The 23,706-nt window shown below is 35.5% G+C and overlaps 1 protein-coding gene across 4 annotated transcripts in view; it reads right to left on the minus strand.

Annotated features, from left to right (window-relative positions):
- The window catches only part of Ptp99A (Protein tyrosine phosphatase 99A), an 874,937-nt gene that overhangs the window by 784,716 nt on the left and 66,515 nt on the right, over nucleotides 1–23,706 (minus strand). For all 4 annotated transcript variants that reach the window (XM_073962747.1, XM_073962759.1, XM_073962758.1 and 1 more), the window contains exon 2: nucleotides 12,656–14,253. In XM_073962747.1, coding sequence (XP_073818848.1) covers nucleotides 12,656–12,773 — 118 coding nt within the window. In that variant the 5' untranslated portion in view covers nucleotides 12,774–14,253. The remainder of the gene's footprint in view (nucleotides 1–12,655; nucleotides 14,254–23,706) is intronic.

Raw genomic sequence — 23,706 nt, forward strand, 5'->3', positions numbered from 1 at the left:
TTTATTTTTCCTCAGGTACTAAATTATAGTGAAATTCCAACTTTAGTGGACTAGAACTTTTAGGGAACATCTTAGAACAAAGTTACGTTTTAACAGAATGATGCCGGAGAGTGCATATAAGAGATAGATATTTGATTGACAATAGTTCAGAGAATTTACCAATCCCCGTTAGCTCAGAGAAATCCCCGTGAGATCATTACATCTGCAGCCGCTCGTTTCTTGGAGTCATCCGATTAGTAGGTATGTACAAGAGGAAATAGTGAATAGACTACCTGAAGTAGCGTAACCTTGCGACCCGATATCACGTTCAACGGACATCAGGCCTAAAAATAATTTTTTTCATAAGGCCGAATTACTCTTTGGGCGTTTAGTCTATTCTGTCGATGGGTAAAAAAGCCCAAATTAGTATAAAGATTTTTTCCGGTGCCGGCTGTTGGCAGAGATTTAAGAAAGTTGGCTACGCTTATTGAACCTGTTTATAATTAACTTTAAATTTAAATTTTCTGTAAGTCGATTACACTTTCAAAATTGTTCTTAACATTCTAACATTTTTAATATAATCGACTCAGTTTATGAACTAAACTACCGGCGCTGTGCACGCATAGAAGGGATATTGTAGGAGCATTCATATTCTAAGAACAAAATAGTGGACTTATCCATTGTTCCTACAATATCTCTTCTCTGCGTGTGACAGCTACCACGATCAAAACTAAATTATGCCTTATGATCGCAGTCTGGACGTTTATTTTTGCTAGGTCGCCTGTTGGTACAAGACTGAGTAAATGGTACTTCATTATTTTAACCAGCACAACGAGATCAATAAGTCGTGCACTAGCCGTAAAAGGTAAAAGCAGATACCACAATTTACAATGAGCCATGTTGCAAGTCTTAAAGTGAACTTATCCGAAATTTTGTGTGGAAGGTACACAAAGGAGTGGACAAATATAGTCCATATTTCAACCTTATCCATATCTGGTAGATATATTGGGATGTGTAAAGTATGGACCAAATCGGTCACTTCCTTCAAGAGTTAAAGTGCGCACAATTTTTCCGAACATTTTTTAACTTTTTCGGGGGAGGTACTTGAAAGAGTAGACCGATATGGCTTATTTTCGAACTTAAACGAAGTTTGGACAAAATATTAAGAAGGTCAAATTTCGTACGGAATCGGCATATCCGTTCGAGAGTTATCTTGCGTTCCAACTAATACACAAGGTGTCATATTTTTTTTTTTTGAACTTTCAGGCTATTTTTTCATGAAGTATGGACTTGCCCCTAATGAAACTTGTACCATCATCTGGGGGGCAGTGAATACAAGTTGTCACAACAAAAACCAACGCGATTCGAGAGCAGCCCCTAAACTGACCTTTCTGAAATGTTGTTTGGGAGGTATCCGAAGGAGTTTGCCGATTGAGTAAATATTGGAAGCTCAGCTAAGTCTGATAAAAATTCTCGATGTGCAAATCGGTTACTCCCTTCACGAGTCATTGTGCGCAAAATTTTCCGAACATTTTCGAACTTTTGTGGGGGAGGCACCGGAAGGAGCGATATAACCCATATTCGAACTTAAACTAAGTTTGGACAAAATATTACGAAAGCCAAATTTTGGACCGAAGCGGTTTATCCCTTCGAGAGTTATCGTACGCTTCAGCCAGCCAGCCAGACGGACAGACGGAGAAAGACAGGTAGAGTAAGTTTCCCACCTTGGGGTAATATCTATACCTCTATAATCATCATATATCATTATATTGACATTCCGTTTGTAACGCATCGAAATATTCATCGGAGACCCTTTAAGTATATATTATTAATCAGCATAAAATTCTAAGTCTATATAACGATGTCCGCCTGCCAGTCCGCCCGCCTGTTGAAATCAAGATGCAGCTAGCAATGTTTACAACAGAGCTTTATAATTTGGTACAGAAGTTTCCATTATTCCTCGGATGTGTGGTATTGAAAAAGGTCCACGTTTTGATATAGCCCTCCCGATTTTCGATTTTTTAAAGGTTCAAGCCTCATTATCCCAAACGGCTGAAATTTCGTAATTGGTCTTCGTTGGTGCTATACAACTTTTGAGAATCAGGAATTTGTCGATGCGGGTCGACATTTCGATGTAGCCTCCATATAACGGCACCGGCACTATCTAACGGAAATAGATAAAATTTAGAATATAGGCTTCGCCATTTGTAAAAAATATTTGTGCAGAGAATTGTACGTATAGATCCACGTTATAATATAGCCTCCAAAGAACGGTACCTCCCAATTTTCGTTATTTAGTTACATTATTCAACCGAAATTGCTGAAATTTTGTCTTCGTTGGAGTTATAAAATATTTCTGAAAAATATTGTAGGTATAGGTTTAGGTTTTCATTTAGCCCCTATTCAGCGCTACATCCCGATTTTCGCTATTTCAAAAACAGATTAAACACTGTTCAACACTTGGACAGTTAAAACGAGGCTATCCCTGGACATATTGATCGATAATGTCTCGATTACGAACTCAAAATATTGGGTGTATAGTTCGATTGCATGCTTAAGTCGTCCTCTCAAGCCACTGCAATTTGCCATAAGATAAGAATTATCAAATTGTTGACCGACTGCACTTGGGGTGCTGAAAAAGAAACCTTGTTGACAGCTTATAAAAAAATTGGCTGGCTGAGGTAAGTTTCGGCGCCAGCGTGAAATGCAAATAGTAGTGCTACAGTTGAAGAGTATTCCAACCTGTCGGAATACCGCCCTGAGGACTGCAACATGTTGCCTCCTTACGACTGGGACCGCCTTACGACTGGGAACCGCTCGATTAACGCGTCTATCGGACAAGCTTTAATATAATTAACACTTATGCCGTTGCGTAGGCAGTGCATTACATCTGAGAGACTACAGCCCATCCATTGCAGTAAAAGAAAGCGAGCCATTGTAACATAACTAAAGTCCGGATAATGCAGCTGTTTCTTTAAAAAGTCAATATTTAACCATGTTCAGATGTGGCCATAGAATCCAAGCTGGATCTGACACAACAAAACCCAATTAGGGTTTTTGTCGTTTGGGTCTGTATTTTCAAAAAATCCTAAGCTCAAATTGTTTGCACAAGATTGCCTTAAAAATGTTGCACAGTGTAATCTACATTTTCTTTACTGTCCAGCTAAAGGATCAAAGTCGGGCGGGGCAGACTATATGATACCCTACACCACTGTGAATAGGTAAAATATATATGGGAGCTAAATCCAAATGTAAACAGATTACGATATAATTTGACACATATATTTCTAGACCAAACCCAACCTTCACCAAAATTAGACGTCTTTGGTGCATCAAATACCTTAAATCGGGCGAAACTATATATATATATGGGACCTACATATTTCCAAATCCGAACCGATTTCGATAAAATTTGGCACGCTTATTTCTAGACCAAATTCCGTCACACATTCCATATTTCATTGTGATCGGACATACATATATAACGTGTTTCGTGCACCAAATACCAAAAATCGGCCAAAAATAAATATAGGAGCTATATCCATATAATTTGACACACTTATTTCTAGACCAAATTCCGTCACACATTCCAAATTTCATTGAGATCGGATATATATAACGTCTTTCGTGCACAAAATACCAAAAATCGGCCGAAAATTTATATGAGACCTATATCCAAATCTGAACCGATTTTGATATAATTTGGCACTTTTATCTATAGACCTAATTCCATCACACATCTTCCCCAATTTTCAGCCAAATCGAACAATAAATGCGACCTGTACGTTGCAAACGGACGGACGGACATGTATAAATCGACTCAGAAAGTGATTCTATGCATATCTCTAGAGGGAACTATGGGTCCATCTCTTTTCCTTAGACATGTTACATACAAATTCACTAACACATAATACACTTACCACAGGGTGGTGTAGGGTATAAACATTCTAAGAGCCGAAGTTGAACAGAAACTTTGTATAGAAATGCCCATTAAAATGTGTTAAATCCTACTCTCAAATTAAGCACAAAATGTTGAAAAATGTTCAAAACGTTTCGGAAACACTCACATAATAATTGTTGCCCACCATTTGCAATAAAGATTTTCTATTGAATTTGTTCAAATTTTCACAAATGTCAAAATAATCCAATGCAATTTAACACATGCAACATTGAACGCGTTTCCTGTTGCAAAATCAAGTCACCTTCCTCTCCGCCTCATCCTTTCTAGTTGACACAATTAAGCCATGAACTTATTTTATTGTACATGTCACAAACTATTCAAAACTATAGATGAAATCTAAATGCTTTAAATAATTCAAACAGTGAATAAAATAAATACAATAACAACACAGCAAATTTTTTTCATTTTTTTAGATGTATTATATATAGCTATGTATGTGTGTGTGCGTATGTTTGAGATTTGTTGTACATATATATGGATGAATGAACGAATATTTATATTGATACTTGCAAAATTGTATTATGAAATATTCATGTGGCACCGTAATACATACGTATGTCTGTTTGCATGTGTAAGTGTGTGGCTACGGGGCCATTATAGGTATGTATGACTTTAATGAAGTTAGCGTGCAAAATACAGCAAAAAACAGCAGTTTTGAGCAGACAGACATTGGGATTAGTTTTTAGTAGAACAAAAACTATTGAAATACAAATTCGTATTTAGAATATGTCATTTTGATACGTGCATTATTTGAATGGCGGGGGATATATGAGTATTAAGTTCATATTTCTCTATGAACAAATAATTCCATATTTATAAAGCCACAAATATTTATAGGGTTTTATTGAAGTATTATTGAAATTTGTTTGTAGAGATTTATATATACGAGTACTCGTATTTGGAAAGTACTAGCGTCAGGCGATTAGGCGCCCGTGTGCGCTCATTTACCGTTGCTCTTTCCACACACACAATTCAACCCATTGAAAGAGCATGCACTTACACAATGACACCCCGTAAAGTATACAATAGAAAAGTCTGAAAAAGTCTGAAAAGTCTGAAAAAGCCTGACCCTCGTATACATATGGCTTAGTTACAGAGGGAAAGCTGTTGATCAAAATGGACAAAGAGATTCCTCACAAATTGAGAAATATGTTTGTGATGCTCTTTGTACCGAAAGTAGTCGAATGTATACAATATTAGGAACTCTCGTTTAATTTCAACAGGTGGACATTTTTAACACATCTTCAAGTTGGTGATAACAAGACAAAATACAAAAATCCATTTATTCAAATCAGTATAAACCTTCACTTATTCTCTTCTGTCATCAAATAAATTTCCAACAACAGACAAAAAAAACAAATTTTCCCCCTCTTGGTCTTATGTAACTTGTTGAGCGATTCAGTAAATATGCGGTGTTGTTTAATTTCATTCTTTAACCAAACCGCATTCGGTGATAATGACATGCCAAATCACGGTTGTTCACACATTTATATATTAAACCACAAAGCGACGAAACAAAAAAGGAAAAGCACACACGCACACAATGTGTGACATGTTACATTTCCTTTTGATAGCCGCCTACCTTTGTTTTTGTTTATTTCTACACCTTAGCTGCTGACTGTTTCGTTTACCCCTTTTTGTTGGTTAATAATTCGCTGTTAAAAGCAATTGTTGTGTGGCAAAAACAAACAAAAAATAAAAACACAATAAAACTGTCATCATCTGTTAGTCAAAACAAAAACAATAACAATATCCTTAACAACACAACGTCCAAGCAAAAAAAATAATAATAAAAATTAAATAAAACATGCTTTTAATTAAACTTCTCATCCTTTTTCTCTACCCTTGAATCTTAACAGGGGGAGGTGTATATAAATGTATTTTAATTAATAACAATATATCTGTGTGATTGTCTGTGTTGTAGATGTGTCCTAATGAAGGGCTGTGGGTTTGGTAGATGATGGGCGTTGTAGGCCATGTATTTGTTTTACACAATACTTGGCATGTTATCTGTCAATAATCATGACAACTAATTGACATTTGTGATATCCAACAATTATTATAATATCCCCAAACTGGGCAATAACAACTACAAGCACATTAATAACAGTAGAGGAAATATTTGTGTAACAAATTCTAAATGGCAATGACCACAAGAATAACATGTAAAAACAAATTAAGAACATTCCGACTAAGAGAACTATACATAGAATATTACGAAGTGTGTTTGACCCATAAAATAAAATTATAGTTGCAATCAGTGGTGAAAGGTTTAAGATTAATTTTAGTTCAAGGGGACTAATTGCTAGAGATGATACAAATTACTTGTTTAACTCATTTTTCATCAACTGTCTAATTCGTAAGGACGTAAATGACATCCCAAATTTTCCTTTGCAAAAATACACTCACAAAATTCCGGATTACACTGTGCAACATTTTTAAGGTGATCTTGTACAAACAATTCGAACTGAGGATTTTTTGAAAGTACGGACCCAAACGACAAGAAACCCTAGTTGGGTTTTGTTGTGTCAGATCCAGCTCGGATTTTATGGCGCCATCTAAACCTGGGTAAATATTGAATTTTAAAAGAAATTCGGGGTTATACCTCTGAAATCAATGCGAATCTTCTTCTGACCTCTGAAGCAAATTTATAGATAAGGACAAGAATAAAGTATTTGGAGAAATAATGAACTCGAAAAACTACATTTATTGCCTCAAATTTCAAAATATGTGGAAAAATTCCATTATTTTTATACATTTCGCACCGTATCTCCAAAACCGTTAATTTTTTCTGAATATTTTCTTTTGGAAAAATATTCCCTGGAATGTAATACACAACTCTTCAGAACATGTCATTATTATAAAATGCCTCTATACCGCTGTTTTCAGTACATTTTTCAACGATGATATAATAACAATGTCAATAATGTAGTGAAATCCGAAATGCGAGAATAAACTGTTGGTGTGAACTGTGTTTGAAATACGTATTGTAAAAGATATGGTGCAAAATACTGCTGAAACAACATAAAGTAAGTATTTTAGAGTTTCAGAATGTTCTAAAGAATTGTTGAGAAGTTTATTTGGAAGATTTTTGCAAAAGGTTCAACTCCCAATAGTTTAGCCGATACTGACCAGAATTTCATAAATTAAGTAAAATTTTCTATATTTTATAAATTTTGATGCCCTAGATGGAGATTTTCTTATGTGGTTTTCTCAAAAGATAAGTTCTACTACTTTAGGGCTACAATATTGCTAAAGTCAGCAAGGCCAAATTCCTATTCGTTTCTGAGATAAAGGCCTGATAAATGCAAAAAAGTGTAGATTTAGCCCGGTTTAGATGAGGCCATAAAATCTGAACTGGATTCGGCAGGACAGAAGCCCTCTAGGGTTTTTGTAGTCTAAATATTTACTTTAAAAAAATGCATCCTAGAAGTTGTTTGCATTTTCAGTGTTGCATAGTGTTATGTTTCGGCAAACTTTATTAATTATTCCCGCAATAATTGTCATTGAAGGAATAGGAGGAATATATAGAAATAAACCACAAAAATTTTATATTGTCTGAAATTTTGTATTAGATCTTCGCTAGGGTTGAGAATAATTCCTACTTAGAATTATCGGTATAATCGGTTTATCGGTGTAATCGGTTTTACCGCCCTTAAATCGGTAAAGCCAAATTTTTGGCACGGAATCTTTATCAATCCTTAGACATTGAATTTTAACTAATTCGCTAGTATTTTCAAAAACCTTTTGCCTTTAACTTTTTAAAGTGGAGACATTTTGTGACCACTGGAAACCTCAAAAGGTAAATTACAGATAGTTCGATCAACAAATGTAGTGATGAATTTTGTGACCGCTATGAACTTCAAATGTCAAATCAAGTAAATTTTGATCAAAAAACGTAGCTAAAATCATCACAATACCGAAAAACCGGAGTTACAGTTATATTAGAGCTGGCAAACTGTCGATAGTCTGACTATCGTTTTGCATCGACCACCTAAACAAGCTACTTGGGTTAACTGTCAGGAATTATTTAAAACATAATTGATTCGGAGTCCGATGTAAACAAAGCTTTCCGACAGTGATCAAAACGATAGTAGGACTATCGATAGTTTGGAAGCTGTACGTTACATGGGGGGAGGGGGGTCCTACATCAAAACGTGGACCGATATAGCCCATATTCCAACTTGAACTGTCTACGGCAAAAATACACTCAGATGCAAAAATATAGCTCAGTTATTGTAGACGCTAGAGTGATAACAACAGACGAACATGGTTAGATCGACTAAAAATTTTATTCTGATCATAACGATTATCTTTATATCGCTCATTTACTCAAAGAGTGGCATAACTCAAAAAATGCGTTTTCTAAGTTAGTAATTTCTATTTGTTCTACGACTTCTATTTTATTCTATTTTATCACTACAACATTTCAAATCATGCTTGATCTTGCACAGAAATTTCGCACTGATATCTGGCTAGCTCATTACAAAAGATGGTCCAAGTAGTTATTTTATTTTTTGGGTAATAACCTTTTTAAACTGGGAAGCCAAATTTCAATCGGCAACTTAAAACGCGTTCTTCTCGCAAATCGATTTTTTGAGATGTGTCACTCTTAGAGTAAATGAGCGCTACGTTCACAAATGATTATTTCAATTGTGCTAGTGGACTTAAATGCCCATCCTTAGCTTTGACATTCCGTCCTAGGTAATGACCAGAGTTGTACAACGGTTGCAACGTATAATGGCAACCCTTAATTTCCTTGGCTCAGAACATAAGCGGGAAAAGTGGCTAGTCCACTTGAAGCAATACAGCATTGGTACAGGATTAAGTAAATTGTGGACAACGGTTAAATCACTCTCGAATCCAGCAAAGAAGCATGATAGAACGGATGTTACTTTCAACGGCGTGACAGTAACTGACCTAAAGTGGTGTGTGGGTTATTTTAAACAGAAGTTTATAGAGCACCCCAAGAGTGATAGGGCGAACAGGAGTGTGCTATGCCGTATAAGAAGAACCCTCCCAGCCGAGGAGGTACCACTACAATTTACGATGGGCGATGCTGCGAAATCATCCAAAGCCTTCAGCCCTATCGTTAGCCACCAATATTATACCAGAAGCCTGAAAAGTTGGGTAGTCCCGTTACTGAATCCCGACAATGATGCCAGCAGAGGTGAATCGTACAAGCCGATTTCCCTTCTGTCTCTAGTATCAAAGGTTCTGGGGCACTACGCCTCCCCATGATGAGAAGCAGTTTTTCAGTTACCCAACATCAATATGGATTTCGGAAAATGCATGATACTACAATAGCATTACATGCCATATCCACACATGTCAGTAGAGGACTGAACCAGAACAGGCCATGCAACCGAACAGTCATGGTGGCACTTGACCTATCGAAGGCCTCCGATACAGTCAACCATGTCGTGGATATAGAAGAGACCAATCTCCAACCGTGTTTGAAACGTTGGATAATCAACTATATGTGCGGACGCCAGTCGTTTGTGGAATTCAGAAGCAAGAGGTCCAAAACCTGTGGAGTGAAACAGGGAGTTCCAAAAGAAGCGGCGATACCTCCGGAACTGTTTAACTTTTACATTCCTGAAAATCCTCCAAGACAACTCAACACAACCCATCTAAAGACACACTAACTCCACTTATTTATTCTCATTTTTTCTGTATATTAATGTTTGTTGGAATCCAAGGAAATCACAGACAGAACCACCGAATAAAACCGAGCTGTAACAACAAAACGACATTATTGTTCTCCGCTGGTTTACGGTTGCAGAAAAATCTACTACCGATAATATATTTTAAGTGTGGGAAATCCACTACAGATGTTCACTCAACGCACTCCACATATTCGTTGACAATAAGGCCTCCTTCATTAGTCCAAATGTACAACCATGGGTTTGGCATTTTTGGGAAATTGGCACAATTGCTAAGATGTATCAGTTAATACAAGATTAACAGCACAAAAAAGTCATCGATTAACCCATAATTTTAACAATTAAAAAAGTATCAGTCGGCTTGGCCGACAGAGATATACCCTCGTACTATGTGAATTTAAACTTTCATCCACAGACAGATCGAATTTATTTAGGGTCTTTTCAGAATTTTGTGGACCTTGTTGGATTAAAGTTCAAAAGTGTTGCGGAGGAGGTACTTAAAGGAATGCACAGACTTGATCCATTATGGAAGTGGAAAAATGATATTCGAACAGACCCTAAGGAGAAGACCAATAAGGGTTAAACTAAATTTTGACAAAATATTAAAAGATCCAAAGTTTGGACCATATTGGTTGCCCCGTTCAAGAGATATCGTCCATACCATTTTAGTGATTTTTTTTTTTTAATATTGGAGGGAAGTACCGGTAGTTGTGGACCGGAATTGTCACTCTTCGAACTGAAACTAAGTTTGAACAAAATATGACGAAGGCCAAAATTTTGATCAATCGGTTGATCAGTTCGAGAATTTTTGTGCTCTTCAGCCATTACAGGGATTTTTTACACTGTTTTCTCAAGAAGTATTGACATTCCCCTGAAAAACGTTTACCTTCGTAATTGAGGCAGCCAATGTAAGTTGCTTCAACAGAAATCAAAGTGATTCGAGATCAGGTGTTAAAGTGAACTTATCGGAAATTTTTTGTGGGAGGTACCCGAAGGAGTGGACAAATATAGCCCATATTAGAACCTGATCTATATCTAGTATATATATTAGGATGTGTAAAGTATGGACCAAATCGGTCACTCCCATCAAGTGTTATCGTGCGCACAATTTTTCCGAACATATTTGAACTTTTGTGGGGGAGGAACGTGAAGCAGTGGATCGATATGGCTTATCTTCGAACTTAAACTTAGTTTGGACAAAATATTACGAAGGCCACATTTTGGACCAAATCGGCAGATCTTTTGGAGAGTTATCTTACGCTCCAAGCACTATACACGGTGTCAAGGGGTTTTTTGCAACTTTTAGGCTATTTTATCAAGAAGTATGGATGTGCTCCTGAGAAACTTGTAACATCGTATAGAGGACAGTGAATACAAGTTGTTACAACAATAATGCAAGCGATTCGAGAACAGATCCTAAACTGAACATTTCCGAAATTTTATGTGGGAGGTCCCGAAGGAGTGGATATTGGAATCTCTTCTAAGTCTGGTAAAAATTTCACGATGTGCAAAGTATGGACCGAATCGTTTGCTCCCTTCAAGAGTTATCGTGCGCACAAATTTTCCGAACATTTTTGGGGGAGTTACCGAAAGGAATGGACCGATATAAGCCATCTTCGAACTTAAACTAAGTTTGGACAAAATATTACGAAAGCCTAATTTTGGACCAAATCGGTTCATCCGTTCGAGAGTTATCGTGCGCTCCAACCAGCCAAGCAGACAGACGGACGGACATGGCTAAGTCAACTCCAAATAGTCTGAAATGGATTTCGTCCAAACTTACTTGGGGTCTAAAACCATTATTTCGATGGGACACATTTTGCCCGCTTGAAATTGTATATACCTTCGTTAGCATAACTGCTGAGGGTATAGAAAGGGTATGTGCATATCATTGCGCCACCGTGGTGCAATTGTATGCACAACCATCTTGCACGCTGAAGTTCGTTGGTTCGATTACCCGGACAGGAAACATCAAATCTTCAACAGTGGCAAAATACCCCTCAGTAATGTTGGCTACATTTCCTGAGTATTTCAGCCATGTAAAACTTCTCCACAAGTGGTATCTTAAGACACAAGTTCGGACTCGGCGATATACAGTAAGTCCCATATCATTAAGCTAATATGAATCGGTGTGCATTCATTGGTATGAGAGAAGTCTCCTTGTCCCGTCTGGGATGTCTAAAGGTCGTAACTACCTATTCCCCGAATTTTAGTCAAAAAAAACTTTTTAAAATGTTAAAATGGATTAGTAGGTCGCTTGGTAATGACTTCTTTGGATCGGTAGGTTTTAAACAAGGTATAAGTCAAAAACTGTGGTCTAGATGACACTTACTCCGCCCTTGCTTATGTATGTATCCACAGCAGGGGTATCTACACAGTCTGCTGGAAATCACTACGAATAAATATGTTTTACCGGTGAATATCAGTGTCCTTTGAACCAAAAAACTGTATCGAGATGTTTATTTTGACTTGACAATAAATGAAATCGAGAATTATTAAAGATGGCCGCGCCAAAAAGGTTTATGTAGGTATAGGTACATTGTGAAGGTCAAGAAACTGGAGGGATGGCCAAAGCATGATCGCAAATATAAAACCTTCGTATTAGAATGAAGTTATCCATGAGACCGAGGGGAAGAAAATTTTCAATAGAAATCGTTGTTTTTCCCACCACTTATGTGAGACAGGCGAATTCCCACACAATAATTTTGCTTTATACTGCGTTAATATACCTTGCCAATACAGAGATAGCAATGTATTAAAATCTGAATGATGTTTCTATTTTGTATGTCTAATTAAATTTTGGTGCTTTATTCCACAAAGCAAATCTTATATTTCACAAATAAAGACATCAATTAAATACAAACATGTCTAAGGATTCGAGAATATTAACCACAAAAAATGATCCCTTAGAAGTGAGTTATCTCTCTTTGCAGGTACCTAAAATTCCTTTCAATACACATAAATGTACCAGCAAAATTAATAAGACAATTTATTAGGAAACCTCAGAATCCTCAGAATCCTCAGAATAATAATAAAACAGAAGACTTACCAAATAAACGTCCGGCAATGGCAAATGGTGTCGTCAATGACAGCAACAAAAGACCGGCAAAACCATAAATGATGAGACCCAAATGATTTTTATATTTCGCTGAAATACGCAAAGCCATCGTTGTTGAGGTTTTTTTGTTTTGTGTTTTATTTGCAGAATTACAATTGAAATATGAATGGTTGGTTGTTGTTACTTGGTATGTAGTAGCAGAAGTAATAGGACAGGCGGGCTTGGGGATCACAATAACTCTTTGGTTGTTTGATATAGATATATCTTTGTATGTATTTATGTATGTATGTTTATTTGGTTATTTTTACAAGAGACTTGGCGAAAAAATAAATAAATAGTATTTACAATTTTTTATATTTCACGCTGGCACACACAAGCACAATCGATGAATTTATATACTATAGATATTTATATGTTGGAATCTATTGCTTTGCAATATATATTTACACATGCTACTAACAAACTCTGTGTTGTTTTGTTTTTCAATTTCCTTGGGATCCTTATTTGTATGTCGGTGGTTTCTGGTGGTTACACTGAATTTGTTGCTATTTCCGGTTATTACTTTGCGCGTACAAAGATTTGTATTTGTCATTCGTTATCCCCAAGCAGGAGGTGGGTGGAGAAGGAAGGAATTTGTCTCTGTGTGTGGTGTTTTGTTTTTAACCACTTACACATTCATCCCCACATTTATATGAATGTATGTGAATTGGTTTTGATAACAATCTTTTGTTTTAATAGTTTTTGTTTTTCTTTTTTCAGTTTGGTTTTGTTGTTATGCTATCTTACGTTGGCTCAACATTTATGCTATTGTTGTTGTTGTTTTTTTTTTGTTTGTGAATTTTATGATTTGTTTTATTTCTCTATTTCTATTTCGGTTTGAGTTTGTACTTTTTGCTGTGGTCTTTTTTTCACTATTTTTGCTTATTTTTATTATTTGATTTCATATTTATTCTCGCATGAATTCGCAGTTTTAGTTGCAGTGTTAGCCGTATACACTGTTGCCTTTGCTGTGTATTAGCCATTTGAGCAGAGTTGAGATATGAGCCGTTGTTGTCTCTATTGTCTGCTGGAAATGCTGTGTGGCATTGCATTTTGTTGGCAATTTATTATTTCATGCGGTAGTTGTTCATGATTTTGTTTTGCTGTGTTTCTTCTTTCGTTTTTTACATGCATATCTTTTTTTTAAGTTATACGAACACACACATCCACACACAACCACTCACATTGTCACAATACATTTTCGATTATCTCACAGACGTACGTACATAGGCCCAGTTCTGTGAGCGTGTGTCTGTGTATGTTTGCTTGTAAATCTCTGGCATTTATAAGTTTTATCTTTGTTAGAGTTAAGTTTTGTTATTTATATTGTTGTATATTTCTATCGTTCTGATTGCTGCTGCTGTTGTTCTTGTTGTTGTTGTTTGTCTGTCTCCCCATGGGAGATTATAAATTTTTGTGACATTTCATTAAATCGAAAAATTTCTATTGGCCAAACTACCGCAAAAACTGCCCCCATAACAATTCTTTGTGGCTGGATTTATTATTTGGTCCAAATTTTCCATTTCATGCCGACAAACAATTTTAGAGATCTGTAATGAAATAGAACAGAAACACACACACATAAATAAGAATGAAAATAAAGCTATGCATGAAATTTGTTTATTTTTATAAAGAATGAAATATTTTATATTATTACGTATTTGGTTTATTAGGGTTAGAAAAAGTAAATTTAAGAAACAAAAAAAAAAAACAACAATATTTTAAATTTTAAAACCACACATTTGATCTTAAATCAAAAACAAGCTGTCGCTAAGACTTATCGATCGATATTTAAGAAAAGAAACAATGTTTTCAAATTTATTACAACGTATTTGATATAAAACCAAAAACAAGCTGTCGCTAAGACTTATCAATAGCAGGAATTCAGATTTTTTGTATGTAAAGATTCAAACAAAAAAATAAAATAAAATAAAAATAAATAATAATTTTTTGGCCGGTTTCGCAGTTAGCAACACAACTCATGAGGCACATCGGCCGTTGAAGTAGCTTCTTTGACAATGCTTCGCTTTTTTATTAAACAAATGTGAATGTTTGAAAATTTAACAGCTCTAAAAAATTCAAAAGACGTAGTATGAGATATGTCTCTTTCCCCATTTTACACAGAGTCACTTCTAAACTGTGAACAAGATGCGAAATTCGAGCGACTTTTTCTAAGTAAAAAGACTTAGGAATTTTTGGTCGACACCCTAATGTAAGAATATACTCATATCTCAAATGTAATTAAGACAACTGGAGACTATATGAAAAAATCTATAAGATAAAGTGAAACCAAATGAATTTACTTCATATTTTTATACTTTCCTGTCAGCCACATAACTTTTTTTCTTCTTCTTTAGAAACCAAAAGCAATTGAGAAAACAAACACAATCAAATAAAAGTAAATAATATAAATATTACAAAAGGGTAGAAATAAGTAAATTAAAAAAATAACAATGTTAAAAATAAATAATAAAATAAAAAGAAAACAAATTGGAATTAAACCAAGGAATAACAAATTTAATGGACAAGAAAGACATTTCTAACCCTTTAACCATATTGTAAATTACAAAAGAATTTTTTTTCTAAAAAAACTTCCGAAAGAAATTTTCACATAAAAGTCATGTATATTTTAATGGCAACTTATTTGTGGAATAATTCTGCAAAAACTAATTTATATTAGTTTTTATAAAAATTGTTTTTAATAACAACTTAATTTCTTAAAATGTATTTTTAACATAATTTAATTAATAATATTAATTGAATATAAGCTATTCTTAATATGCAAAACAAGGAACTTAACACAATTCATGCTATTGAAAACATTTTTCGTTACAATTCATAAAATTTCACTACTTCAAATTTTCTACTCTTCTACGATTAACATACTTTTATTCTTTAAATATTTCCTCATTTCTTCTTTTCTCCTTCTCTGGAATACATTTTTTTTTTTTTGGAAATAAATATTGTTAATATTGTTAATATTGGTAAACAAATCGGATTTACAATTCAAATATTTAGAAACGCCAAAACGTATATGAGTTTACATGTGTTTATATTGTTATTCTACGGAATTCCAATGAAGATCTACGCTTATGTGTTTCTTGTTATCTGTAAACGGATTTAACCTCAAACACAAACTTGCCAATATTTGTTTTCAAAGGAAATATAAATACGCGAATAGCGCCTACATAAAATTTTACTCTTACTCTACATTTTTAAATATAATTGAAGGATTGGGTTAAAGGTTTTTATACCCTACACCACCCTGTGGTAAAGATATTATGTGTTAGTGCATTTGTATGTAACATGCCTAAGGAAAAGAGATAGACACATAGTTCCTTCTAGGGATATGCATAGAATCACTTTCTGATTCGATTTATGCATGTCCGTCGGTCCGTTTTCAACGACGGGTCGCATTTATTGTTCGATTTGCCTGAAAATTGGGGAAGATAATTTTTTTAGCTAAATGAAGAACGCTATTGCTTTCGGTGAAAATCGGTTCAGATTTGGATATAGCTCCCATATTTATTTTCATCCGATTTTTGGTATTTGGTGCACAAAAGACGATCTCAATGAAATTTGGAATGTGTGACGGAATTTGGTTTAGAAATAAGTGTGCTAAATTATATCAAAATCGGTTCAGATTTGGATATAGCTCGCATATATATTTTTTGGCCGATTTTTGGTATTTGGTGCACGAAACACGTTATATATGTCCGATCTCAATGAAATATGGCATGTGTGACGGAAATAAGTGTGCCAAATTTTATCGAAATCGGTTCTGATTTGGATATAGCTCCCATATATATTTTCGCCCAATTTAAGGTATTTGATGCACCAACAAGTAAAAAAGTATCAGTCGGTTTTGCCGACAGAGATATACCCTCAGCCTATATGGATTGAAATACTTTCTTTCCTAAAAAAATGGGCATATGAACCGACAAAAATATGGATAGGATTAAAGCGCAAAAATTTGCGGGAATATCGATAGATAGGGCTTTTTTACCATACTAGCCTACGAAAAACATAACATCTCTTTAAACAGAAAGGATCTTCGAATAGGCCCTTAACCACACAAAAATGTTGAACATTTGTGTGGGTGGTACCCCAAAGATCGGACAGATAGGGCCCACATTTGAACATAAACTAAGTTTCTACAATATCTAGAGAATTAAAGTTTGGACCAAATCGGTTGCTACTTCTATGAGATATCGCGCGTATCATTTTAGCGAATATTTTCGAACTTTTGTGGGTGAGGTACCGGAAGGAGTGGACCTATAAGCACCACCTTCCAATTTCATCCCATATCCGAACGAACGAACGTAGTATTCGGTTCGAGCTCTCCAGTCACTGCATATGGTGCCATAACATTCGGGCTGATTTCTCAAGAAGTATGGACTTGCCCCTTGTCGTAATTGAGACAGCGAATGCAAGTTGCTTCAACAAAAATCAAAGTGATACGAGAGCAGCTCTTAAAGTGAATTTATCCTGAAATGTGTGTGGGAGGTACCCGAAGTAGTGGACAAATATAGTCCATGTTCGAACCTGAACTATATCTGGTATATTAGGATGTGTAAAATGTGGACCAAATCGGTCTCATCCATCAAGAGTTATCGTGCGCACAATTTTTCCGAACTTTTTTGAACTTTTGTGGGGGAGGTACCTGGAGGAGTGGACCGATATGGCTTATCTTCGGACTTAAACTATGTTTGAACAAAATATTACTAAGGCCAAATTTTGGATCAATTTAGCAGATCCGTTCGAGATCTGTCGTAGGGGTTTTTCGGAACTTTCAGGCTATTTTCTCAGGAAGTATGGACTTGCCCCTGATGAAATTTGTACCGTCGTATGGGAGGCAGTGAATACAAGTTGCTTAAACAAAATCAAAGCGATTCCAGAGAAGGTCTTAAACTGAACTTATCCGAAATTTTGTGTGGGAGGTACCCGAAGGTGAAGACCGATTGAGTCCATATTGGAACCTCATCTAAGTGTGGTAGACATTTCACGACTTGCAAAGTATGGACCTAAGCGGTTACTCCCTTCAAGAGTTATCGTACGTAAAAATTTTCCGAACATTTTCGAACTTTTGTGGGGGAGGTACCGGAAGGAGTGGACCGATATAATCCATCTTCGAACTTTAACTAAGTTTGGACAAAATATTACGAAAGCCAAATTTTGGACCGAATCGGTTGATCCGTTCGAGAGTTATCATGCGCACCAGCCAGACAGCCAGACGGACGGACATTGCTCAATCGATTCCAAATTGTCTGAAACACATTTCGTCCAAACATACTTGGGGTCTAAAACCATTACTTTGTTGAGGGACATTTTGCCCGTATGAAAGTGTATATAACCTCGTTAGCATAAATGCTGAGGGTATAAAAACGCTATGTATGTCTAATTTTTATGAACTTTGGAATGTGTGACGGTGTTTGGTCTAGAAATATATGTGCCAAATTATATCGTAATCTGTTCACATTTGAATTTAGCTCCCATATACATTTTACCTATTCACAGTGGTGTAGGGTATCATATAGTCGGCCCCACCCGACTTTGATCCTTTCCTTACTGGTTTATATTATGTTTCACATATTTCGAATGTATGTACAAATTTGATTTGCTAAAAAATTACACTGTGCGACACGAAAAAAATTAACAATATTCTAGCACCGCAGCGGTCTTTTTCCCCTTTACTTGCACTTTATCTGCTATTGGCAACTGAAAACTTAAGGAATTGATATCAAAATTAATAATTTTGTCAGGTTCGTAACTTCTAAACCCCTAAGAATGTTGGCTTAGTCTCGGAAGCACAAAAGCGCAGGTATCATTATTTTTCATTACCAAAAAAAAATACTCACAGTATATGTCTCTAGTAGAGCATTTTCAAAATGTTATCTCATTTTCCAAACAAATTGCTAGTATTTTGGCATACAAGGTTGTCTCTGAACAGCCACCTTATCAAAAAAATGCCGGCATAGATCGCAGTTCTGGCGATTCCTCACGTATTTAGATATCTCGAAAGTTGTCGAATTAAATAGGCTGTAAATTTACACACAGGTTAAGAAACCCCTCACCAAAAATGGAAGCAATTTACATATAGACTAATCTTTATAACAAGTAAAAAAGTATCAGTCGGCCTTGCCAACAGAGATATACCCTCAGCCTTTGTATATTGAAAAAATGTTTTCCCAAAAAACATATGTATTTAGGGGTTTTTAAAAATTTGGCACATTTGATCCGACAAAAATGTTCATTAGGATTAGAGATCAAATTTTTGCGGAGGAAATACTAAAAGGAATGGATCTACATTGACCATTATGTAAGTGGATCTCCAGCCACTACATACGGTGCAATAGGGGGTTTTTACACCCTTCGGGATGTTTGCTCAAGAAGTATGAACTTGCCCCTGAAAAAAGTTTACCATCGTAATTGAGGCAGCGAATGCAAGTTGCTTCAACAAAAATCAAAGTGATTCGATAGCAGGTCTTAAAGTGAATTTATCCGAAATTTTGTGTAGGAGGTACCGGATGGAGTGGACAAATATAGTCCATATTTTAACCTGATCTATATCTAGCAGATACTCGTATATTAGGATGTGTAAAGTATGGACCAATTCGGTCACTCCCTTCAGGAGTTTCCGACGAACAATATTTCCGAACATTTTTGAACTTTTGTGGGGGAGATAGCTGAAGGAGTGGACCGATTGGCATATCTTCGAACTTAAACTATGTTTGTACAAAGTATAACTAAAGCCAAATTTTGGATCAAGTCGACAGATGCGTTCGAGAGTTGTCTTGCGCTCCAACCACCTCACGCGGTCATAGGGGTTTTTTTGCAACTTTCAGGCTAGTTTCTCAGGAAGTGTGTACTTGCCCCTGATGAAACTGGTACCGTCGTATTGGGGACAGTGAATACAAGTTGCTAAAACAAAAATCAAAGCGATTGGAGAGCAGGTCCTAAACTGACCTTATCCAAAATTTTGTGTGGGAGGTACCCGAAGGAGTAGACCGATGGGCCAAATTGGTTACTCCCTTTAAAAGTTATCGTGCGTACAAATTTTCCGAACATTTTCGAACTTTTGTGGGGGAGGTACCGGAAGGGGTGGACCGATATAACCCATCTTCGAACTTAAATTAAGTTTGGGTTAAATATTACGAAAGCCAAAATTTGAACCGAATCGGTTTATCCGTTCGAGAGTTATCGTGCCAGCCAGACAGACAGACGGACGGACATTGCTCAATCGACTCCAAATTGTCTGAAACACACTTCGTCCAAACATACTTGGGGTCTAAAACCATTATTTCGATGAGGCACATATTGCCCGTATGAAGGTGTATATACCCTCGTTAGCATAAATGCTGAGGGTATAGAAATAAAAATACTCACAGTATAAGTCTATTGTAGAGCATTTTCAAAAAGTTGTCTCATTTTCCAAACAAATTGCTAGGCATACAAGGTTGTCTGTGTACAGCCACTTATTAAAAAAAATACCGGCATAGATCGCAGTTCGGCATAGATCGCAGTTTCGAAAGATTTCGAATTAAATAGGCTGTAAATTTACACACAGGGTACGAAACCCCTCTCCAAAAATGGAAGCAATTTACCTAAAGACAAATGTTCGTAAAAAAAATATAAAAACCCTAGTGTTTCGGCCAGCCGCAGCCAACTCAGAATCAAACATATGCTCCTACGTAAGTTTTTATGCTGCTATAACAACCATTATTACCTGGTTCCAATGTAAATATAAATTTAATTAAAAATAATAACGGCCGATCATCTTCTATGATCGGATCATTGGGTTATTGCAGTCGTGAAAAAAGCTCGACTCCGACTCCGGGCAACAATCTGTTCTACATTTATCAAAATTTGTCAAATCAATTTAAATTATTTAAGTGATCATAATTGAAAAAAACTCTTAATCTCTATTTTGACTACAAAATGCATATCGGAAACATTTTTGGGTCAATTGATTGGAATAATGATTGCATGTTCCAAATATACTTAGAGAAGATCTTTTAGAAGATTTACAGGCCATTTTATTGGACTTCTATGAAAGACCTTGTAGTACTTTAAAGGAAATCATACGAAAGACCTACTAGACTTCTTGCTGAATTTGTATGAGAAAAGTTAGAATCTTCTTAAAGACGATCTTCCTGCTATTTTTTAAACGGCATATTCGGTCTTTTGAAGAACCATGCGCCTTTTATAAAGAAGTCTGCTTTTTTATAATAGAATAGTGTGTGGTTATCTATAAGTAAACCTACTTAACCATTTCTCTCTCTATTTAAGGGGATATTCCTATGCTATCCTGTTGTTCTTCGATGAGAAGAGATCAAAAGATTTTTCGATTAAGTCATGCATCTGGGATAAATTTGTCAATATATTTATGCTGAGGAATGAAAAATATTATACAAATTGACGTTAAATTATGAACATGGGATGGTGGATATATAAATTTTCAGAACTATTCAATAATTTCTGATTGTCAGTTCGGCTTAGTCATACTAAACGTTGGCTTAACTTGTATTCTTTTTGAGGTGGTAGACAAAAGACACTTTCCACCATAAGATACTAACTTGTAATTCCGTTTGAAACACATCGAAATATTCGTCGGGAACTTTATAAAGTATAAAGATGTAAAACTGCCGGTATAGGTTTACGATTTAGTATAACGGCACGGCTCGATTTTATGTATTTCGAAGGTATTCTTTTGTCACACTACGTGGTGCAATACGTAAAAAATAACGCTGGTGAACTATAACTATGATGAAGAGTTATGTAGACAAAGGCCTACAAGTGTAAATCAAAATTCTTAACGGTTTGAAGAAAATGATCCCTTTTGACATAAAGGTTTCAAGTAACCTTAACTACGAAAGTGTATGTTAAGGGGCAATACGCTATTTTGGTCTTCCATCACGATGCGTTCCATAACTCAAAAAATTACAAAGAGTGTTACCGGTCAGTAATTATGGCAATTTGGTATTTCGAGTCTCATTGGGTACATATGTAAATCAAATTCGGAAAATTTTAAATATACTCGTATGTCGGTGTTTATGTAGAGAAACCTTGTAACGATACCGTCCTATTTGAAGTGTTTTGATACATGTTCTGAAGTATGAAGTATGCTGAAGTGCTTGTTACTTTGTATTCCGTATGTCAACGAGAAAAAAACGAACAATAAAGGTCTATGTTTTTGTATCCTCCCAATGGAATGTATCTTCAAAGTTCAAACTGAGATGAATGTAATTTAAGTTGTGAATTTTATATTATCTATTTTCGGAGTCGACTCCGGAGTTGGAGTCGGAGTCGGAGTCGGAGTCGAGAAAAAACATGGACTGGAGTCGGAGTCTGACCAAAAATGGCTCGACTCCGAAGCCCTGGGTTATTGTGGATATTTTGCGATACATTTAAGCCCCCACCATTATGATACTATCGTTATTCAGCTCATCAGTCATATCAGATGTGAGCTGTTAGACAAAGATCGAGTTTGCAGATGTGAAATAATTATCGAAGCCCTTTTTTGTTTCAGTTAAACCTAGTGTCTGTCTTCTTGAATCGAAGGATTGCACTGAAAATTAATCTAGAAAAAAGGTACATGGTTAAAGCCATCTCTCTTCGACGAAAGTCTAATTGACATCTTCATTGTAGAGTTGTGCCAATTGAACAATCTAGTTTAATCCAGTTTGTATAAAAAGGATCTGTATACGTAATTTCATACTTAAGAAATTTGGGTAAATACCCAAGTATTTACCCACTTGTTTAAAGTATTATAAAACTATCCATTTTGAAACGATTTCACAACCTAAACCCAGAAATAGGGTGTAAGATGTTGTATTGGCGATTCAATATAGTAAATACCCAAATAAATACCCACAATTGGGTATTTACCCGGTATTTACCCAATTTACCAAAATTACCGGGTATTTACCCATTGGGTATTTACCCACTGTCCATCTCTACTAAGAAACTACATTGCCCAAATCTACTTTTTTGTGTTTTAGTTTTTCGTAGCGTATACTTTTTATTTCGCATTAGATGGGAATCATACGCCACATGTTCTAACAAAATGCGTGATGTGAAAGATGTATGTATGTATGTAGTTTTGTGCTTTGAATGGCTTGGAATATCATTTGAATAGGTTCACCATTACACTATTAAAAACATATTTTTCATGTTTTAAAATCATGACTTATGACTTTTTTACAACCTCTTATTCCTGTACCATTGCGTGAGGAGTTTCTACAAAAGATAAAATTTTAATTAAAATGTGATTCGGTGAAAAAACCGTACGCATAAAACGATTTTAAGGTATGAATTCATCAGGATGATGGCCAATTTATTGAAGCGCAAAATAGCGTTTGTCATGAAGAAATACATTTCAACGGTCAAATATCCGTTAATGCATAAAAACACATTTGCATTTGAAAAACGAAAAGTTCTAGGACAGAGAAGGCATTCCACATGTGGATACCAGCGAAACCAGGTCACGTAATCCGATCATCAAGCTTAACTCTAAACGAGAAAATTAATAAAAATATTAAAAATGATCTACGCCCTAACAGGAAAAATTTCAAAAAATAAAAGGCGATTGTTTACATTTATTTAAAAATTCAACACATTTGAACTAGGATGGGACATGTTTCTATCTGACGATTATATGACTCGGTGCACAGAGGGGAAACATAGGCCTAAAGTTGCTCAAAACTCAAAATATGAAAATCGTTTTTTTATGAAAAAATGTTGATAAACGGCAACCAAACTCTTTTCTACATTTGCTATAATTATCCTCGACTTTGTAAGATTAACCAATCCAATACAGCAGTCGATTGAACTCAGCCATACTGAAAACAAAAAGTAAATTTTCGAAAACTAAGAAATTAGGTGAACATTAAAATTACATTATTTTCGCGAAAATTTATATTTTTCAAGATTTATTGTTTTTGTAAAGTCTCCGAACAAGATTAGCATTTAAAATTTTCAGATTGATTTTACATCTTTGCTCT

Source organism: Musca autumnalis, unplaced genomic scaffold (assembly GCF_047663935.1).
Source record: "Musca autumnalis isolate F117 unplaced genomic scaffold, ASM4766393v1 scaffold_1, whole genome shotgun sequence".
Lineage (NCBI taxonomy): Eukaryota > Metazoa > Arthropoda > Insecta > Diptera > Muscidae > Musca > Musca autumnalis.